This window comes from Acipenser ruthenus, chromosome 1 (genome assembly GCF_902713425.1).
Source record: "Acipenser ruthenus chromosome 1, fAciRut3.2 maternal haplotype, whole genome shotgun sequence".
In the NCBI taxonomy this organism is placed as follows: domain Eukaryota; kingdom Metazoa; phylum Chordata; class Actinopteri; order Acipenseriformes; family Acipenseridae; genus Acipenser; species Acipenser ruthenus.
Genome location: NC_081189.1, coordinates 120,100,371 through 120,123,181, shown reverse-complemented (window position 1 = coordinate 120,123,181; position 22,811 = coordinate 120,100,371). Strand labels below are relative to the sequence as shown.

General features: G+C 40.3%; 1 gene segment (V, D, J or C); it reads right to left on the bottom strand.

Moving 5' to 3' along the window:
* The window catches only part of LOC117420576 (immunoglobulin kappa light chain-like), a 48,809-nt gene extending 29,528 nt beyond the window's left edge, over positions 1-19,281 (bottom strand). The window contains 2 exon segments of the V gene segment in view: positions 18,685-18,981; positions 19,190-19,281. Of these exon segments, the coding sequence occupies positions 18,685-18,981; positions 19,190-19,241 (349 nt within the window).
* Between the last annotated feature and the right edge of the window lie 3,530 nt (positions 19,282-22,811).

Sequence of the window (22,811 nt, the reverse complement as noted above, 5' to 3'; positions counted from 1 at the left end):
GAATCCACTGAACCCCATGATTCCCATGAGAAGTGACACACTGTTTAACATCAGCATCAGAAACATGTCAAGTGTCCTGTATTGAGTTCAACAGATTCAACTCAAACACTTCCAATGTTCTCTGATGCCTCCCTCTGTAAGCTTTTTAAAAGTCTACTTGAGGGCATCTGGAATGCTGTGGATTATAAGGATGTTCTGTAAGATAGCTTTCCATGGGTCTATTAGGTGATTCTTATTTGCACTCAGACTGTCTAACTGTGATAATCCAGTTGATGGTAAACAAGTGAAACAGTACTCTGTGATTAAATCAAGATGACTAATGATCAAAAGATTAGAGATTGTAAATGGGAAGTGCAACATTAAATCATTCCATTGTCTTAGTGTTTTAATACAATATAATGTGCTCCTTTATGACTGCCTCCTGCCACATTATTATTGATCCCACACTCTCTCCAGACTCCTCTGCCTCAATAGAAGAACCTGTGCAGGGAAAAGGTTTTAAAAGGTAATGAACAAAGGAAGGGGTAATAAACATAATAATAGGCAAAGCTGCTACATTGTGGAATGCTCTGCCTTCTTCTGTCAGGGAAACTAGGACTCGTACTGTATTTAAATCGAGGTTGAAAGCATATTTTACAAAATAGCTTTTTCATCTTAGTTTTCTAATCAAACTGCATTGTCTTTATTTTATAAGTTCCAATTTTATTAACCCTTTGCAGTCCATTGTCGGACTGGGTCCGACATTGCAATTATTCCTCACAGGTCCTTTGTCGGACTGGGTCCGACATCATTATAGCAACGCAATAAACGTGTGTTTAGTCGTTTTTTCTCCGGAAAAAGCCGAGAAAACCATTCAATTGCCGAGTGGTAGCGACAGGAGCCGAGACAAGTCGGAAAAAAAAAAAAAAAAAAAAAAAAAGGCGTATTTCATGAATAGTCATACATGGTATCAGGTATCAGATAATGGGCGTTCATAGTAAACAAGCTGGCTAAGTGCGTCAGCGCACTGAGACTATCATGGACATTTGCAGAGCTTTTTTCAGATGTTATAGTAATAAAATAATGACTTGGATCGCATTATTGAGGAGTTTGGTGATAAAACGAGTGATCTGGAGATGATCGATCGGTATGTACGACTATTATTATTATTATTATTTATTTCTTACATAGGTGAACGCTATAGCAAACAAAAGGGTGGGGCGGGGCTGGAGATGTCTAGTGTGTGCTTTGTTGATATGCAGGGCCATTTAAACCCGTTTGAATGTGAAAAAAAATACTTTTAAACAGCACGTATAAAATTAACTGCGCGTGTGAAAATTAATTAGACCTGGCGTGCCTGATGTGCGATTAATAAATGGACCGCAAAGGGTTAATTGTTCTTTTTTGATCAATTAGCTTATTATGTTTTATTGTATTGTATTGCATTGCATTGTATTGTATTGTATTGTATTGTATTGTATTGTATTGTTTTGCATTGTATTGTATTGCATTGCATTGTATTGTATTGTATTGTATTGTATTGTATTGTATTGTATTGTATTGTATTGTATGCATCTCTTTGGTGAGTTGTCTGTTGATAACTTGGGGTCGGTGTATTCTGGACGTGTTAAATGTATTCAGATTGTTTAACTGAGCCTCCCTGCCACACCCCGACACTGTGAGTGTCCAGCGCACCTTCTGGGAGCTGCAATCACTCCCAGGTATTTCAGAGTCGTGTTGAACTCTCACTCATATTGGAACAAAGGGTGTTTATTACTTATATGTTAATAATGGACTGGGGAGCAGGTTTAGCATGTATGGTCTGTAATTGTGATTTTAAATATGCAAGCGTCTAATTTTAAAATAATACACATAACTCTTGCTGGGTGTCATGATTTTATGAAGTTCTTTTTTTCTGTTCCAGTCCTTGAGCAACTGTCACTGCCTTCCCCCTCAGCACCTGCAGTAGGTCCAGCTGCAGCAGTGCAGTCGCTGTGCAGTCAAGCTGAGGGAGGTTTTTGTACAGACATGTATCACTGTGTGAATGGGGAGCTGTTGTACTTCTGACAGTAGTAATCTCCTGCATCTTCAGCCTGGACACCGCTGATGGTCAGAGTGAAGTCAGTCCCAGATCCACTGCCACTGAAACGAGCTGGGATCCCAGATTGAAGAGTGCTTGCTCTATAGATCAGGAGTTTAGGAGCTTCTCCAGGTGTCTGCAGGTACCAGGCTAGCCAGTTGCTCACGGAGCTGCTGGCTTTGCAGTTGATAGTGACAGTATCTCCAGGGAGAACAGATTTAGCTGATGGAGACTGAGTCAAAGTCTGTCCACTGGAATCTAAAAGAGTAATTAAAATAATACAGTTCTGTAATTACAGTTATTTCAAAATAGTCATTGTATAAAGAGAATTTCAGAATACATTTAAAAAGTTATATTTTACATTAAATACTCAAAGCCATAAAGTTGGTTGTTTACCAACTTCTTTGAGAATCCACATTAATTACCCCCTTTCTTTATAATGTAGCCCTGTTAGTAAATGATCTCTTACCATGAGTGAAGATTATCAGCGAGCAGATGAAGTGAATTATAAAACTCATTGTTGTTTCAGATTGTGTTGACATGAAGGGCACCTCTCAATCATGAAGTGTTAAACTCACAGGGCTATAAACACTTCCAGAGCACTGAAGCATGTGCTGCCAATGCAAAGTGTCTTTTCTATGCAAATTGTCTTCCTTGGGACAGCGGGCACTCGCACACTCATACACACAAGATAAAGAAACTTCTGGATCCTGTAGAAATGTTTGGTTCTGTTGCCCTCTGCTGGACGGATTCTCAATGCATTGTGCTGGAGTTGCTTTAATAGAGCTGGGTTTGGAATGCTTCATCTTGTACTGAAGGTGTTGTCGATTTTCATAATTCAACCTCACATACCTCCCAATTATTCTGCACTTAGAGCTTTACACTCTCTCACTCTGGTATACGGTCATCACCTGTCTCTACAATGGACTCAATGATTAATCATGTAAATAAACTAATGAATTTTCCAAACTGAGTGCTATAGTCGGCTCTGAGATCTGGGCTTGAACTTCATCTGCTGCTGCCTGTTATTAGCTCTGTATGCCTTTGTATTCAGCACTGTTGAGGAAGTGGTTTAATAGATCAATTAACAAAAAAAAATTCTGAGAAAAAAAGGCTCTTTACTGAGCGTTTAAAAGGAACCAAGAACAAAGTACACAGAAAGAGTACTTGGAACTGCAAACTCAAAAAGGAAGTTAGAAAGGCCAAGAGAGAGATAGAAATCAACATTGCTAAGGGGGCTAAAACCAATTCCAAAAAGTGTTTCCAATATTATAACAGCAAGAGAACATTCAAAGAGGAGGTTAAATGTCTAAGAGACACAAATGGCAAAATCATAGATGAAGAGAAAATAAATAGCAAATATATTAAATGATTACTTTTCACAAGTTTTTACAAAGAAGGACACATGCCCCACATGTCGACCTGTTCCTATCCAGTTTTAAATAACTTTAGCATAACAGAGGCAGAAGTGTTAAATGGACTAGGAGCTCTTAAAATAAACAAATCCCCTGGGCCGGATGAGATCCTCCCAATAGTACTCAAAGAAATGAAAGAAGTTATTTTCAAACTGCTAACCAAGATCATGCAACAGTCTCTTGACACAGGGGTTGTACTGACAGACTGGAGAATTGCAAACGTAATACCGATCCAGAAAAAATGGAGACAAAACCGAACCAGGAAACTACAGACCAATAAGCCTGACTTCTATTATATGGAAACTTATGGAAACTATAATAAGAACTAAAATGGAAAATTACCTATATGGAAACAGTATACTGAGAGACTGTCAGCATGAGACTTTGTCAAAAGCTTTCTGGAAATCTAAAAAACCATGTCGTATGCTTTGCAATTATCCAGTTAATTCTCAAACTGAACGCAGTAGGGATTCAAGGAAATGAAAGCACATGGATTAAATTTGCAGACAACACAAAAATAGGAGAAGTGGCAAACACTGTTGCAGCAGCAAAGGTCATTCAAAATGATCTAGACAGCATTCAGAACTGGGCAGTCACATGGTAAATTACATTTAATAGAGAAACATGTAAGGTACTGCATGCAGGCAATAAAAAATGGCATTATAAATATCATATGGGAGATACTGAAATTGAAGAAGGAATCTATGAAAAAGACCTAGGAGTTTATGTTGACTCAGAAATGTCTTCATCTAGACAATGTGGGGAAGCTGTAAAAAAAGGCCATCAAGATGTTCAGATATATTGTGAAAAGTGTTGAATTTAAATCAAGGGAAGTAATGTTAAAACTTTACAATGCATTAGTAAGACCTCATTTAGAATATTGTGTTCAGTTCTTGTCACCTCGTTACAAAAAGGATATTGCTGCTCTAGAAAGAGTGCAAAGAAGAGTGACCAGAATTATACACAGTTTAAAAGGCATGTTGTATGCAGACAGGCTTAAAGAACTGAATCTATTCAGTCTTGAACAAAGAAGACTATGCGGTGATCTGATTCAAGCCTTCAAAATTCTAAAAGGTATAGACAATGTCGACTCAGGGGACTTTTTCGAGCTGAAAAAAGAAACAAGGACCAGGGGTCACAAATGGAGATTAGCCAAAGGGGCATTCAAAACAGAAAATAGGAGGAACTTTTTTACACAGAGAATTCTGAGGGTCTGGAACCAACTCCCCAGTAATGTTGTTGAAGCTGACACCCTGGGATCCTTCAAGAAGCTGCTTGATGAGATTCTGGGATCAATAAGCTACTAACAACCAAATGAGCAAGATGGGCTGAAAAGCCTCCTCTCGTTTGTAAACTTTCTTATGTTCTTATGTTCTTATGTTCTAATAAACATGTGGAGCTTTTTAAGAACAAGGATTTGACAAATCGAATCAACACATGCACTTTAATAAAAATGCCTGCCTGTGGCAATGTGCAGCACTACTCTCTGTCTGTGTACTCCTTTCTGGTCTGACGTCACCACTGAAACCTGCTTGTCACATTGCCGTTTTCTTTAGAAGCTATCATGAGATTCCCTTGTGGCACCTGCGAGATTGATCTTTTTTTAATCTTCTGATAGGTTATAGGCTATATTGATTTAAATTGGCACATTCCCAAAATCGTCTCTGTGATTCCTATTCATTTGCGGTATAGTTTGTGTTGTATATTATTTTTTAATACAATATAGGCATATATATATATATATATATATATATATATATATATATATATATATATATATATATATATATATATTAAATTAAGGACAATGTTTTGGGCTGTTCCAGCTTGCTGCATAAACCAATTTCAGTAGCTTTTCTTTTTAAGATTTTGTCGTTTTAAAAGTTACAACACTATTACGTTTACCGGTCATGGCAGCTGTACCGTCAGTGCACACTCCCACACATCGAGAGTCTATTGAATATTCTTGAATATATCCATCTAGCACTCTGGATATTTCCTCACCAGTTGTTCTCCCTGGTAATTCTTTACAGAAAAGGAATTCTTCGACAAATTTCCCCCCTTCTATAAACCTAACATATATGAGTAGCTGTGCAGCATTTGCAACGCCTGTACTTTCATCTAACTGCAAGGCAAAGTACGGGCTAGCATGCAACCGATCCAAAAGATGAGCAGAAACATCTTCTGCCATGTCACATATCCTTCAGCACACAGTGTTGTTTGACAACAGCACCACTTCAATTTTTTCAGCTGCTTCCTCACCAGTATTTCACAAACAATATCAACAGTCACTGGCAAAATTATCTCTTCCCCAATTGTATGCAGTTTTTTTGTGCAAGCAATGTGGTATGAGGCTAGAAAAGACACCTTTAAGGCCCTCTCTGGAACAGTAACGTGCTGCTTAAAAGTACTCACTTTTTTAAAATGTGGGATTCCTTGCTTTTAAAAAATCTATAGATTTCCCAGCTTCATTTGGGTGTTTTTGTTGTAAATGCCATTTCAACTTTAATGGCTTGAGTCATTCATTAGATAGGATTTTGAAGCACATCACACATTTAGGCCGTCTTTCTTTGTAATGCAAGAAAACCCGAACTGAATGTACTCAGCATCATATTTTCGAGATTTTGATTTTGATTTTGACCAACGTGTCTGTTTCCTGTTTTCTGGCTGTCTGTGGACGTGGAAGATCCCCTCGGTGGCCTAGAGGATCAAGGCTGGTGCCTTGCCTGCGGGGAGTTCAGGCACAAGGAGGTACCGCCTGCCCCGAAGCAAAAGAGGAGGAGGGGTGGCCGTTTTCGCTGACAAGCGAGGGAACCGGTGCTGCTTCCAGCATCAGAGAGGGAGGTGCTGCCCGCCTGGGCGCCAGAGAGCACAGCCTGTGTGCTGGAGAGTGAGACAGAGCAGTGGAGCGGCTGGAAACTCTTACCCTTCCCGTATCCGATAGGATGGCGGATGGGAGGACCTCTTTGAGGACCTAGAGGACCGGGGTTGGTGCTTCGTCTGCAGGGAGTTCGGGCACGAAGTGGGGCGCTGTCCCCGTCAAGAGGGAGAAGAGCTGCCTGCCCGAAAGCAAAAACGGAATAGGGGCGGCCGTCCCTGAAGGCAAACAGTGCAACCCCCTGTCCCCCGCCAGACTGCACGGAGCTGCCGAGCTGCCCGCTGCAAGCGCTGGAGGGTCCCATGCCACCGCTGGCATTGTCCCTGCTGGAGTGCACAGCGCCACTGACAGCATTGCCACCGCTTGTAAAGGGGCAAAAGTCACTCGGGTTTTGGGGGTAGGAAGGGGGTTAAATGGACACCCCCTTACAGTAGCCCAGGGGTTACTAGAGGGGTTAAACAGACGCCCCTGACCAAAGACCAAGCTTGGCAGATGGAGGAGAGGAGACCGCCTCTATCACAGCGCTGCCCGCTAAACACCTTACAAGGATCTGGAGGGGAAAAAATGGACATGAGGGGAGAGGGGCTGTGTTTTAAGGGAGGAGGTGGCCGATTGCGGCTACAAGTTGCATTTCCCGCCGCTGTTTAACTCTGTCTCTGTTGCTGTGTGGCCCTAGCCTGCGCGCGGGGGCATGTTCTGTGTCTCCCCTGTGATTGTCCCTTACCGCTGTATCAGTCGTCTAGTGCGTGGTCTGTGTCTCCCCTGTGATTGGTCCCGTTTTGTAAGTCACTGTGTGTTCATGTGTTCAGTGTGTTCCCATTGGCCCGAATTGTGCGGTTGAGGACCAATGGGATGTGTAAGTACCGGGGGGGCTAAGGTTATAAAAGGCGCTGCAACGCCTTGTTGTTGTGGTTGTTGTGTCGTGGTTGCCATGGTTACGGAGCAGCTGACAGGGAGCTGTGTGTGTGACTGAGTGCTGAATAAAGCTTTTGGAACGAGAAACCAATGTGTCTGTCTCTCCTGTTCTCTGACTGTCTGTGAAACACTACAATATCTAGAAGCTGAACTAAAAAAATATATATTTTTTTAATTGTATTGTCAGAAATTCTGATTTATATTTAATTGTAGTTAATATAGCTGTTTGTCCATCCATCCATTATCAATCTGCTTCTCCTGGTGAGGGTCATGGCTATAGTTTAATTAAATATAGTATTTAAATTGTAATTACAATTCACCCTGGTTTTGTGATAATGGTACGTACTTTAAGCACGAAACAAGCAACCAGGGACATTCAAAGTACATATGCAGGGCAGTTTTAAGAATTGTTTATTTAAAGTTTAAGATTTGCTTTTAAATATTTCACACATCATTTTCTTTTGTTAAATAATTGTACATATTTGCTGCAGACCCCCCTGAAGCTTCGCTGCGGACCCCAGTTTGGGAACCCCTGGATTAATGAATTTCATCAGTACATAACAAAAAATGAGAGCCTCCCTGTATTCAACAATAAAATATAATTTGCGAGCATAAAAAAACCCCGCTTACCACCAAGCTTCATAATTTTCACTGGAAAAGTTTCCTTCTCTTTTCTCTTCTTTCGGAGAACCTTCTGGAATTCAAATGACACTGGGAGGCATCAGGAGGCATTTGAAGACTGTACCCAGAAAACACCCAGGCCGCACCTCAAAAGTAACAAGGTAATGTAACAATACCGGTATGGATGCTTTTTTGATCAAAGCAACGTTTCATTTATTCACACCAGTACTAAAAAGACATTTTATTTGTCTTTGTGCTGTGCAGAGAAATGTGGGATTCCATGAATACGCTGACTGAAGAGAATGACGAACTTAGTGCCAAGGAGGTCTGTGACATCGTCCATTATAGGCATGGAATCTGGATATCCACAAAGACAGTCAGGAGCATTAGAAGAAAAATGGGATGGAAGTATAGAAGACAAGGTAGGCTACGTTGCATTTCATATTGTGTCTGGGGTTTTTTATATGTGTCTTTGTCCTGCATGTAGCCTTTATTTAAAACAAACAAAAGAATTCCCCAGATTCTGTCCATTGATCAGAGACAAGAACAAGGATCTTCGTTTGGCACAAGCAAGATGTTGGCAGAAAAAAGGAGAATCATTTCATAATGTGATTTTCACAGATGAAACATCAGTCCAGCTTGAGAGACACTGGCTGTATTCATTTCACAAGAAGGGGTGCTTCGCTTGGAAGTCAAAACCAAAACACCCACTGAAAATACACGTACAGGGGGGCTATATCCAGGAAAGGACCCGGGCCTCTACTTATTATCGAGGGTGAGGTCCAATTTCAACATATTCTGATTTAGTTATGCTTAGTCAGACCCCTTAGACTACATGTTTTTTTTCAAATTTACGATGAACTGTTAGAAACTATTTTCTTCAATTTCAGGAATAATGGACAGTACTTTCTTCAAGGAAGAAATCATTAAAAAAGTAGAAGCCCCCTTTGTTCATGAGAATTTCACAGAGCATCGTTTTTTCCAAGGTAGGGAAATCGTACGTGATATAAAATGTCTTCATTTTGTTATATGTGCAGCTGATGAAACGTAATCTTTTCAAATGTATTAGTGTATATCTCTTTTCAGACAATGACCCGAAACACACGTCCACAGCAGCCACTGCATGCATGCTGGCAGAGGGGATCAACTGGGTCAGAACACCAGCAGAGGAAGTAGCTTGCAGTAGCCTCCTGAAATAATATGAAAAAACAAATGTGTATTTATTTATGCATTGAAAACCAAATGTGTATTTATTCATGGATTGAAGTCAACTTGTTCAATCACCAAAGCATGCTGCAGCGGTGGATTTGATTCATATTCAGGTTAGGCTTGTCTACATGAACTGCGAATAGAGAACTAGCCTAATTTCCTCTTTCGAATTGCAGGCCAAAATTACAATGTAAATGAGCAGTTAACTTGTATTCATAGACATTCAGGTAACAGTGTATGGTTAGACAACAACTGTAAACACATGATGATGTGGACTAACCATTATTTGCAATAGGCTATTCAAAGAGGCATTGTTTAAATGTGTCTAATTTACCAACCTAATATAATTGGGGTTGGGGGTTGGGGGGGGGGATTAATTAAAACATTCTAGGGGATCTCTCACCTCTATATTTAAAAACTAAAGAGAGTGGCGTAGTCGGGACTACAATTATTACCTGTAATAGTAGTGATGTAATAAGTCAATTAGTACAATAGTATGTAATGTGTATCGTCTTTTGGCTTCACCGTGCTTCTTCACCTCGCGCTGGCCCCCTTGTTACACAGTATTAGCAGAAATTAATATAATACTGCATACTAGGGTTAGTAAAGGAATGTATATTAATCAGTCTATGTTTAAAACACATATAAAATAGCTAAACACACTTTACACAATGACTTTAGGAACACAGTCTCCTTTGTTTAGGTAGCAATACATCTTATTGAAGATTATGCTGATGATACACAGAGAACCATATCATCACAATATAAATGAATGTAACCATATTCACAAAACATGAGAATACAAGAGGACCCAGGATAGAAGCCAGTGAGACACTAAGGTTTATGGGCAGTGCATTTGATTTGACCAGTGACAAAGTTACAGATTGGGTTCTACCATGTGAGTATGACCCAAAGCATTGAGAAAAGGATGAATAACCAACTCCAGCACAAGCAGTTCATAGTCCATAGTCCACTGTGTCAAAAGCCTTGGTAAGATCTCAAAAACCATGTTAGGATCAAGCCTGGCAACAGGGTAATCACCCCTATGTGTTTCAGTGTCAGGTTCAGTACTCACTCCTATTATAATAAAATCAAAAGCATACCGGTCTGACAAGCCTGCAGCTCTGCAGCTGGTATCTGCCTCAGCCCCCTGTGGGTTCTGTTTATGAACCAGAGCAGTTCCTGTAGAGCTGAGGGAGGTTTTTGTACGGACATGTATCACTGTGTGAGAGGGGTGCTGTAGTGCTGCTGACAGTAGTAATCTCCTGCATCTTCAGCCTGGACACCGCTGATGGTCAGAGTGAAGTCAGTCCCAGATCCACTGCCACTGAAACGAGCTGGGATCCCAGATTGAAGGGTGCTTGCAGCATAGATCAGGAGTTTAGGAGCTTCTCCAGGTGTCTGCAGGTACCAGGCTAGGGAGCTATAGACACTGCTGCTGGCTTTACAGTTGATAGCGGCAGTATCTCCAGGGAGAACAGATTTAGCTGATGGAGATTGAGTCAAAGTCTGTCCACTGGAATCTAAAAGAGCAATTAAAATAATACAATTCTGTAATTACGCTTATTTCAAAGAAGTCATTGTATAAAAAGCATTTCAGAATACATTTAAAATGTTATATTTTACATTAAATACTCAAAGCCATAAAGTTGGTTGTTTACTATTTAGAGCTTCTTTGAGAATCCACATTAATTACCCCCTTTCTTTATAATGTAGCCCTTTTAGTAAATGATCTCTTACCATGAGTGAAGATTATCAGCGAGCAGATGAAGTGAATTATAAAACTCATTGTTGTTTCAGATTGTGTTGACATGAAGGGCAGCTCTCAATCATGAAGTGTTAAACTCACAGGGCTATAAACACTCCCAGAGCACTGAAGCATGTGCTGCCAATGCAAAGTGTCTTTTCTATGCAAAGTGTCTTCCTTGGGACAGCGGGCACTCGCACACTCATACACACAAGGTAAAGAATGCTGCTGTAATGGCTCCCTCTAGTGAGGGGGATAGGAATTGCACTGGGATCTCTTTCACTTGTTCAGTTTTATCCTCCTGAGAGCTCCTTGTAGAATCTCTGCCGGGTGCATCATTGTGAAGTCTGCCCTCATGTTGCAGTGTCATCTTCACTTCTCATGCTCAATGAAAAGGTCATTGTGTAGGGAGTGGAGTGCTGGAGTACTGACATGTTAGGAAACCAGCTATATCTGCAGGGCACACACACACATATATCATGTAATTACAAGAGGTAAGAAGTTTTTGTTCATAAAGCCATTTCCAGTGTTATAGCACATTATTTCATGTAAAAGAGCAGGACTCATTGGTAATTACAGTGTTATTATGACTGTAAGTCGCCCCGGATAAGGGCGTCTGCTGATAAATAAATAATAATAATATTACAATGTAATTGCATGGGGTAGCAGGGTGAGGTCTGTGCTGGCTATCTGATGCATGCATGTTCCTGCAGGGGGGAGTCGACGGCCTCAGATCCGTCTGCCATTCATGGTGATGACACAGAGGGGTTGGGTGAGGGTGTGTCGCCTGGCTCTCTCTGAGTGGTCAGGAGCCGGGTCTTGGGGGGAACAATCTGCCAATAAAAATAACGTGCTATGATTCCCTCTGTGTTGCCCATGTAGGAGAAAAGCCGGCAGGAGGCTGGTTCAGAGAGCCGGAGTAAAGCAAAGAACCCAAGTGATCAACAAAACACAACGTGTCTGGTTTGCTGAAAGTTGTGGTGCACAGTTTAAAGGCAAATGGCAGGAAGGACAGCGCCACGAGGCAGCACAATTCCACGTACCCAGACTGACAGACAGACTGTCGCTGGACGTATATTTAATAGTTAGCGCCCCTCAGTCTCCTCTACATGCCTTCATAATGCTCTGCACTACCCCCCCAGTCTCCTCTACATGCCTTCATAATTGCCCATCTACTCTTGCTGTCTGTCGCTGATTCTGTCGGGAGTGCTTGCATCGTGTGTGCAGAGTGCAGAGCTCAGAGTGTGAGGGGTTCTCCCCTGCTTGCTTATTGTGCCTTTTTACTTTTTCATTCTTTTATTTCTTATGTCTATAGTTTTGTAAAGAAACAGATTAATAGTTGGGTCTTTTATAAATGAATGGCCGTGATGGCCAAAGTTAGGGGGGGGAGGTCACTAGGGGCTCAAGTCCCAGTTTTGAAAGCATTATATATAAAATAACAATTTCTAATATTCCTCCTTTTCTGAAAAACAAACTTTGTGAGAGAGCCTCGCTGTCATGGAAAAATAATGTCAAGCATTACAGTGATTCCTCTGGGTTGTAAATCCTGACTTCAAGCACGCAGTTTTTTATATGCTTCTGAACACCTGAATGGAGAGCTCAATGTAGCTTTCAGATTTCGGGTGGGTGGTAGTGAATTTTTGCTTTTTCTGAAACAATGAACATTTTAAAGAGCAAAAAAAACACTCTTCCTGTCTGCTGGTGGCAGAGTAGTCCCATTCCTTCCCATTCAAATAATGAAGACAGAATAACTAAAAGAGGTCAGAGAGCCATTGGCAAACTCAGACCACAACATGGTCTCATTTGAAATATTTTTAAAACCCCAAAAGTAATGACAAAAGGTTTACAATTTTAGAAAAGCAAACTATGAAGGTATGAAACGGAGACTAACAGAAGTAGATTGGAGTAAAATAGAGAAAACATCCACAGAAAAAGGATGGCTGTTTTTTAAAAATGTAGTACTAGAGGCACAAAACAATTACATCCCAAAAGTAGACAAATCTAAATCTAAAACAAAATGGCCAAAATGGTTTAATAGATCAATTAAAAAAAATATTCAGCGAAAAAAGGCACTTTACAGAGCATTTAAAAGGGACCAAAAACAAAGTACACAGAAAGAGTACTTGGAACTGCAAACACAAGTCAAAAAGGAAGTTAGAAAGGCCAAGAGAGAGATAGAAATCAATATTGCTAAGGGGGCTAAAACCAATTCCAAAATATTTTTCCAATATTATAACAGCAAGAGAACATTCAAAGAGGAGGTTAAATGTCTAAGAGACACAAATGGCAAAATCATAGATGAAGAAAAAAAAATAGCAAATATATTAAATGATTACTTTTCACAGGTATTTACAAAGGAGGACACGGACAACATGCCCCACATGTCGACCTGTTTCCTATCCAATTTTAAATAACTTTAGCATAACAGAGGCAGAAGTGTTAAAGGGACTAGGAGCTCTTAAAATAAACAAATCCCCTGGGCCAGATGAGATCCTCCCAATAGTACTCAAAGAAATGAAAGAAGTTATTTACAAACCGCTAATCAAGATCATTCAACAGTCTCTTGACACAGGGGTTGTACCGACAGACTGGAAAATAGCAAACGTAATACCGATCCACAAAAAGGGAGACAAAACCGAACCAGGTAACTACAGACCAATAAGCCTGACTTCTATTATATGGAAACTTATGGAAACTATAATAAGATCCAAAATGGACAATATCCTGGGAGACAACCAGCATGGTTTTAGGAAAGGGAGATCGTGTCTAACTAACCTGCTTGATTTTTTTGAGGATGCAACATTGACAATGGATAACTGCAAAGCATACGACATGGTTTATTTAGATTTCCAGAAAGCTTTTGACATAGTCCCGCATAAAAGATGAATTCTCAAACTGAACGCAGTAGGGATTCAAGGAAATGCATGCACATGGATTAGGGAGTGGTTAACATGTAGAAAACAGAAAGTACTGATTAGAGGAGAAACCTCAAAATGGAGTGAGGTAACCAGTGGTGTACCACAGGGATCAGTATTAGGTCCTCTGCTATTCCTAATCTACATTAACCCTTTGCGGTCCATTGTCGGACTGGGTCCGACATTGCAATTATTCCTCACAGGTCCTTTGTCGGACTGGGTCCGACATCATTATAGCAACGCAATAAACGGGTGTTTAGTCGTTTTTTCTCCGGAAAAAGCCGAGAAAACCATTCAATTGCCGAGTGGTAGCGAAAGGAGCCGAGACAAGTCGGAAAAAAAAAAAAAAAAAAAAAGGCGTATTTCATGAATAGTCATACATGGTATCAGGTATCAGATAATGGGCGTCCATAATAAACAAGCTGGCTAAGTGCGTCAGCGCACTGAGACTATCATGCACATTTGCAGAGCTTTTTTCAGATGTTATAGTAATAAAATAATGACTTGGATCGCATTATTGAGGAGTTTGGTGATAAAACGAGTGATCTGGAGATGATCGATCGGTATGTACGACTATTATTATTATTATTATTTATTTCTTACACAGCTGAACGCTATAGCAAACAAAAGGCTGGGGAGGGGCTGGAGATGCCTAGTGTGTGCTTTGTTGATATGCAGGGCCATTTAAACCCGTTTGACTGTGAAAAAAAATACTTTTAAAAAGCGCGTATAAAATTAACTGCGCGTGTGAAAATTAATTAGACCTGGCGTGCCTGACGCGCGATTAATAAATGGACCGCAAAGGGTTAATGATTTAGACTCTGATATATTATTATTATTATTATTATTATTTATTTCTTAGCAGACGCCCTTATCCAGGGCGACTTACAATTGTTACAACATATCACATTATACATTATTTCACATTATACAGATATCACATTATTTTTACATACAATTCCCCATTTATACAGTTGGGTTTTTACTGGAGCAATCTAGGTAAAGTACCTTGCTCAAGGGTACAACAGCAGTGTCCCCCACTGGGGATTGAACCCACAACCCTCCGGTCAAGAGTCCAGAGCCCTAACCACTACTCCACACTGCTGATATAGTAAGCAAACTCGTTAAATTTGCAGACGACACAAAAATAGGAGGAGTGGCAAACACTGTTGCAGCAGCAAAGGTCATTCAAAATGATCTAGACAGCATTCAGAATTGGGCAGACACATGACAGATGCCTTGACCAGACTGCACCCAGCTACCTCCAGACCCTCATCTCTCCCTACACCCCCACTTGACCTCTCCTCTCCGCCTGCACTAGAAGACTGGCTCTACCTCTGCTACGCTCCCCTCCCTCCAGAGCCCGCTCCTTCTCCACCCTTGCTCCGCAGTGGTGGAATGACCTTCCTACAGATGTCAGGACTGCCCAGTCCCTGACCACATTCCGGCGCCTCCTTAAGACTCACCTCTTCAAACAGCACCTGTAGAACTCCTCTGTTTGTATCCTGGGACACTATCACCCTTCATTTAAATGTGCTTTATTTTGCTCTTATCTGCCCCCTATTTTACTGCATTTAATCCTGTACTTCAGAATACTGTAATCTGCCAAGTGTTTAACCTGTAGTATTTTGTATTTAATCCTATCCTGATGTAACTATCACTATTATCTGCTGTATTATTGAATTGTGGTTTCTCACACTTGAACAAAAATTATTGTATTTCTTGCTCTTATTGTATTACTTGTATTGTAACACTTGAAATGTATTTGCTTACGATTGTAAGTCGCCCTGGATAAGGGCGTCTGCTAAGAAATAAATAAATAAATAAATAAATAAATAATAATAATAATAATAATAATAATAATAATAATAATAATAATAATAATAATAATAATAATAATGACATTTAATAGAGAAAAGTGTAAAGTACTGCATGCGGGCAATAAAAATGTGCATTATAAATATCATATGGGAGATAGTGAAATTGAAGAAGGGAACTATGAAAAAGAACTAGGAGTTTATGTTGACTCAGAAATGTCTTCATCTAGACAATGTGGGGAAGCTATAAAAAAGGCTGACAAGATGCTCGGATATATTGTGAGAAGTGTTGAATTTATACCAAGGGAAGTAATGTTAAAACTCTACAATGCATTAGTAAGACCTCACCTAGAATATTGTGTTCAGTTCTGGTCACCTCTTTACAAAAAGGATATTGCTGCTCTAGAAAGAGTGCAAAGAAGAGCGACCAGAATTATCCCGGGTTTAAAAGGCATGTCGTATGCAGACATGCTTAAAGAATTGAATCTATTCAGTCTTGAACAAAGAAGACTATGCGGCGATCTGATTCAAACATTCAAAATCCTAAAAGGTATAGACAATGTCGACCCAGGGGACTTCTTTGACCTGAAAAAAGAAACAAGGACAAGGAGTCACAAATGGAGATTAGATAAAGGGGCATTCAGAACAGAAAATAGGAGGCACTTTTTTACACAGAGAATTGTGAGGGTCTGGAATTGTGCAGCTGATGAAACGTGATCTTTTCAAATGTACTAGTGTATATCTCTTTTAAGACAATGACCCGAAACACACGTCCATAGCAGCCACTGCATGCATGCTGGCAGAGGGGATCAACTGGGTCAGAACACCAGCAGAGGAAGTAGCTTGCAGTAGCCTCCTGAAATAATATGAAAAAACAAATGTGTATTTATTTACACTACTGGTCAAAAGTTTTAGAACACCCTAATTTTTCCAGTTTTTATTGAAATTTAAGCAGTTCAAGTCCAGTGAATAACCTGAAATGGTACAAAGGTAAGCAGTAAACTGCCAGAGGTTAAAAAAAAAAGTTTAGGTTACCAAAAACTGAAAAATAATGTACATTTCAGAGTTATACAAAAAGGCCTTTTTCAGGGAACAAGTAATGGGTTAACAACTTACAGCTGTTCTGCATCAATGGAAGTAAATTAAGCCTTGAAAGTTGATGCTAACAATTCCTACAGGTGTCCCAACTTTTGTTGATTACTTACAAACCCTCTGTCTGTATAAAAGCAGTGTTGGAACAGACTGTGTTACTACCCTCTATTAAGCATTATTTGGACAGTATTGTACTGCAGGAAGCAGTATATTGCTCTCATAATGGCGAGAAAAAGGCAATTAACAAAGGAAGACAGACAGACCATTATAACCCTTAAAAGTGTAGGTCTTTCCTTTAGAGAAATTGCAAAGAAAGCCAAGTTGTCAGTGAGTACAGTTTCCTACACCATCAAAAGGCACTTGGAAACTAGAGGAAACTCTGACAGGAAGAGGTCTGGCAGACCCAAAGCCACAACAGAATCAAAAGACAAGTTTCAGAGAGTCAACAGCTTGTGTGATAGGCGGCTCACAGGACAACAGCTTCAAGCACAGCTTAACACTGGTCGAAGTAAGCAAGTCTCAGTTTCAACTGTGAAGAGAAGACTTCGAGCTGCAGGTTTGACAGGTCGAGTGGCAGTAAGAAAGCCATTGCTAAGATGGCAAAATAAGAAAAAGAGGCTTGCCTGGGCCATGAAGCACCGCCAGCGGACTACTGAAGACTGGAAGAAGGTCTTTTGGACCGATGAATCAAAATTTGAAATCTTCGGTTCATCACGCAGGGTTTTTGTACGCCGTTGAGTAGGCGAAAGGATGGTTCCTCAGTGTGTGACACCAACTGTCAAACATGGAGGAGGAAGCGTGATGGTCTGGGGCTCTTTTGCTGGATCCAGAGTCGGCGACTTGCACAGAGTGAGTGGCACCCTGAACCAAAACTGCTACCACAGCATTTTGCAGCGCCATGCAATACCCTCTGGTATATGTCTAGTTGGTCAGGGGTTCATCCTACAGCAAGATAATGACCCAAAACATACCTCCAGGCTACTAAAAGAACAAGACGGTAGGCTTCAAATCATGGAATGGCCAGCACAGTCTCCAGACTTAAACCTCATCGAGCTAGTTTGGGATGAATTGGACAGAACGGTGAAAGCAAAGCAACCTACAAGTGCAACACATTTGTGGGAACTTCTGCAACAGTGTTGGGAAGAACTTTCAAAACAATATTTGATTTCCATTGTAGAAAGAATGCCACTAGTGTGTTCGGCGGGGTCGGGGTTGGGGGGGATTAATTAAAACATTATAGGGGATCTCTCACCTTTATATAAAAACTAAAGAGTGTGGCGTAGTCGGGACTACAATTATTACCTCTAATAGTAGTGATGAAATAAGTCAATTAGTACAATAGTATATAATGTGTATCATCTTTTGGCTTCACCGTGCTTCTTCACCTCGCGCCGACCCCCTTGTTACACAGTATTAGCAGACAGGTTATTAAAACACATATAAAAAAGCTAAACACATTTTACACAATGATTTTAGGAACACAGTCTCCTTTGTTTAGGTAGCAATACATCTTATTGAAGAATATGCTGATGATACATAGAGAACCATATTGTCACAATATAAATGGATGTAACCATATTCACAAAACATGAGAATACAAGAGGACCCAGGATAGAAGCCAGTGGGACACTAAGGTTTATGGGCAGTGCATTTGATTTGACCAGTGACAAAGTTACAGACTGGGTTTACCGTGTGAGTATGACCCAAAGCATTGAGAAGAGGATGAATAACCAACTCCAGCACAAGCAGTTCATAGTCCACTGTGTCAAAAGCCTTGGTAAGATCTCAAAAACCTTGGTAGGATCAAGCATGGTAACAGGGTAATCACCCCTATGTGTTTCAGTGTCAGGTTCAGTACTCACTCCTATTATAATAAAATGAAAAGCATACCGGTCTGACAAGCCTGCAGCTCTGCAGCTGGTATCCACCTCAGCCCCCTGTGGGTTCTGTTTATGAACCAGAGCAGTTCCTGTAGAGCTGAGGGAGGTTTTTGTACGGACATGTATCACTGTGTGAGAGAGGAGCTGCTATACTGCTGACAGTAGTAATCTCCTGCATCTTCAGCCTGGACACCGCTGATGGTCAGAGTGAAGTCAGTCCCAGATCCACTGCCACTGAAACGAGCTGGGATCCCAGATTGAAGGGTGCTTGCAGCATAGATCAGGAGTTTAGGAGCTTCTCCAGGTGTCTGCAGGTACCACGCTAGGTAGCTGCTCACTGAGCTGCTGGCTTTGCAGTTGATAGTGACTTTTTCTCCTGGGAGAGCAGAGAGCGCTGAAGGAGTCTGAGTCATAGTGATCTGCCCACTGGAGACTGAGGAACAAAAAGAAAAAGGTGGAGTTAATCATTTTTTAATGTGGAAATGCAATTTATATTCTTATAGATGACAATACTTTAAATATAATTACAAAACATAACAAAAGTACAACTCTTATTGATTGGTTGTTTATGAAATCACAAACAATTGCCCCCAGTAAACAATGCATTGCTGTGTGTTTAAAATCTCCACTTTCACTCTTACCCTGGGCAAAGATGATGAGAAGCGTCCCAACCAGGAGAAACAAGGACATCATTTTCTTGTGTTTCAGGAGCTCTGAAAGGTCTGAACAGTGATTGAACAATGATGTGTGTCTTCAGATAAAAGGGTTTGAGCAATGAAGGATGCACAGGTATGCAAAGCACCTTCTTTCATGCAAATCCTGTTAGAAATAGCTATATGAGAGCTGAACCGTGAACTCTGCTGTGAGTCCATATGATTGGGGGGATTAGTGCTGCCAGCACTTTAGAGTGAGGATCATTAATTACACATGAAGGACTGGTGAAGAACACAAGGAATGAGTTCAGGAGACATATTGACACTGAAAACATTTCCAAGTGAATTCATGGTGAATCCACCAAACCCCATGATCCCCATGAGAAGTGACACACTGTTTAACATCAGCATCAGAAACATGTCAAGTGTCCTGTATTGAGTTCAACAGATTCAACTCAAACACTTCCAATGTTCTCTGATGCCTCCCTCTGGAAGCATTTTAAAAGTCTACTTGAGGGCATCTGGAATGCTGTGGATTATAAGCATGTTCTGTAAGATAGCTTTCCATGGGTCTATTAGGTGATTATTAACTGCACTCAGACTGTCTAACTGTGATAATCCAGTTGATGGTAAACAAGTGAAACAGTACTCTGTGATTAAATCAAGATGACTAATGATCAAAAGATTAGTGAGTGTAAATGGGAAGTGCAACATTAAATCATTCCATTGTCTCAATGTTTTAATACAATATAATGTGCTCCTTTATGACTGCCTCCTGCCACATTATTATTGATCCCACACTCTCTCCAGACTCCTCTGCCTCAATAGAAGAACCTGTGCAGGGAAAAGGTTTTAAAAGGTAATGAACAAAGGAAGGGGTAATAAACATAATAATAGGCAAAGCTGCTACATTGTGGAATGCTCTGCCTTCTTCTGTCAGGGAAGCTGGTACTTATTTTATTTAAAGATTGAAAGCATATTTTAAAAAATAGTTTTGTCATCCTAGTTTTCCAATCAAACTGCATTTTCCTTCTTTTATAAATTCTAATTTTATTAATTGTTCTATTTTTATCAATTAGCTTATTATGTTGGTTTTTCTAATTTTACAATTAAGACCACGTTATGTGTTTTTTACTTTGATTTTATTGCATTTTGTATTAGACTGTTTTTAATTGAATTGCTTGTTTAATTGCTATTTTATTTGTGAAGTGCTTTGGGATCTTTGGTGGAGTGTCCCGCCCCTCTATATATATATATATATATATATATATGTGCAGTTTTATTATTATTTGTATTATTGTTTGCGGCGCGGATTAAAGCAAGGCGTATTTGTTATTGTTTTTGTGTTTTTAAAAACCTCGTGAGGATGCGCGACTGATCAGCTAGTGATTTATTTAGCTGACGCATCCTTATTAACCCTTTGCGGTCCATTGTCGGACTGGGTCCGACATTGCAATTATTCCTCACAGGTCCTTTGTTGGACTGGGTCCGACATCATTATAGCAACGCAATAAACGGGTGTTTAGTCGTTTTTTCTCCGGAAAAAGCCGAGAAAACCATTCAATTGCCGAGTGGTAGCGACAGGAGCCGAGACAAGTCGGAAAAAAAAAAAAAAAAAAAAGGCGTATTTCATTAATAGTCATACATGGTATCAGGTATCAGATAATGGGCGTCCATAATAAACAAGCTGGCTAAGTGCGTCAGCGCACTGAGACTATCATGCACATTTGCAGAGCTTTTTTCAGATGTTATAGTAATAAAATAATGACTTGGATCGCATTATTGAGGAGTTTGGTGATAAAACGAGTGATCTGGAGATGATCGATCGGTATGTACGACTATTATTATTATTATTATTTATTTCTTACACAGCTGAACGCTATAGCAAACAAAAGGCTGGGGAGGGGCAGGAGATGCCTAGTGTGTGCTTTGTTGATATGCAGGGCCATTTAAACCCGTTTGACTGTGAAAAAAAATACTTTTAAACAGCGCGTATAAAATTAACTGCGCGAGTGAAAATTAATTAGACCTGGCGTGCCTGACGCGCGATTAATAAATGGACCGCAAAGGGTTAAACTCGTGCAGACGGTGAACATCTCCCGAGTTAATTCATTGATTAATTGTTGCCAATCTGGAGATGGTCACTGTATATAAACCTGCAGCTCTCTGCCCTCGGGGGGAGTGTACAGATGAGAGTACCGGAGAGTGAGCAAGGAGAGCGGTATTAAAGTAGAAACAATTGCTATATATAGAAGTATACTTGTTTCATTATTGTTTATTTGTTTGGCCAATGTGCCCTTTTGTTTCTGTTTTTTGTGTTTGTTCAAATCGTTGGTTTTGTTTATTTAATAAAATAGCTGAGCGCCGTAGCGCTCAGTTTCATCACCACCATCCATTGCCTTTGTTTACAGTTACTCCTTCCTGGTCTGTGACGTCATGACAGCAACAGCTCGGCCACAGGATCCTTGTGACGAAAAGTGCAATATAAATGTGAATTGCATTGTATTGCATTGTAGTGTATTGTATTGCATTGTATTGCATTGTATGCATCTCTTTGGTGACTTGTCTGTTGATAAGTTGGGGTCAGTGTATTCTGGACGTGTTAAATGTATTCAGATTGTTTAACTGAGCCTCCCTGCCACACCCTGGCACTGTGAGTGTCCAGCGCACCTTGTGGGAGCTGCAATCACTCCCAGGTATTTCAGAGTCGTGTTGAACTCTCACTCATATTGGAACAAAGGGAGTTTATTACTTATATGTTAATAATGGACTGGGGACCAGGTTTAGCATGTATGGTCTGTAATGGTGATTTTAAATATGCAAGCGTCTAATTTTAAAATAAATATACATAACTCTTACTGGGTGTCATGGTTTTATGAAGTTCTTTTTTTCTGTTCCAGTCCTTGAGCAACTGTCACTGCCTTCCCCCTCAGCACCTGCAGTAGGTCCAGCTGCAGCAGTGCAGTCGCTGTGCAGTCAAGCTGAGAGAGGTTTTTGTACGGACATGTATCACTGTGTGAGAGGGATGTAACCCTGCTGACAGTAGTAATCTCCTGCATCTTCAGCCTGGACACCGCTGATGGTCAGAGTGAAGTCAGTTCCAGATCCACTGCCACTGAATCAAGCTGGGATCCCAGATTGAAGGGTGCTTGCACTATAGATCAGGAGTTTAGGAGCTTCTCCAGGTGTCTGCAGGTACCAGGCTAGGTAGCTGCTCACGGAGCTGCTGGCTTTGCAGTTGATAGTGACAGTATCTCCAGGAAGAACAGATTTAGCTGATGGAGACTGAGTCAAAGTCTGTCCACTGGAATCTAAAAAGAGAAATTTATATATTTAAACACTGTTGACTTTTTGAAATCAAAATGATTTAGGCATTTCAGAATTAATCTTAAACAGTATTTTCATTTTAAATACTCAATGCTGAATGTTTATTGAGTTAAAGCTTCTTTGAGGTTTCAAATTATCAACTCCTTTCTTTATAACGTTGCCCTTTTAGTAAATGATCTCTTACCGTGAGTGAAGATTATCAGCGAGCAGATGAAGTGAATTATAAAACTCATTGTTGTTTCAGATTGTGTTGACATGAAGGGCAGCTCTCAATCATGAAGTG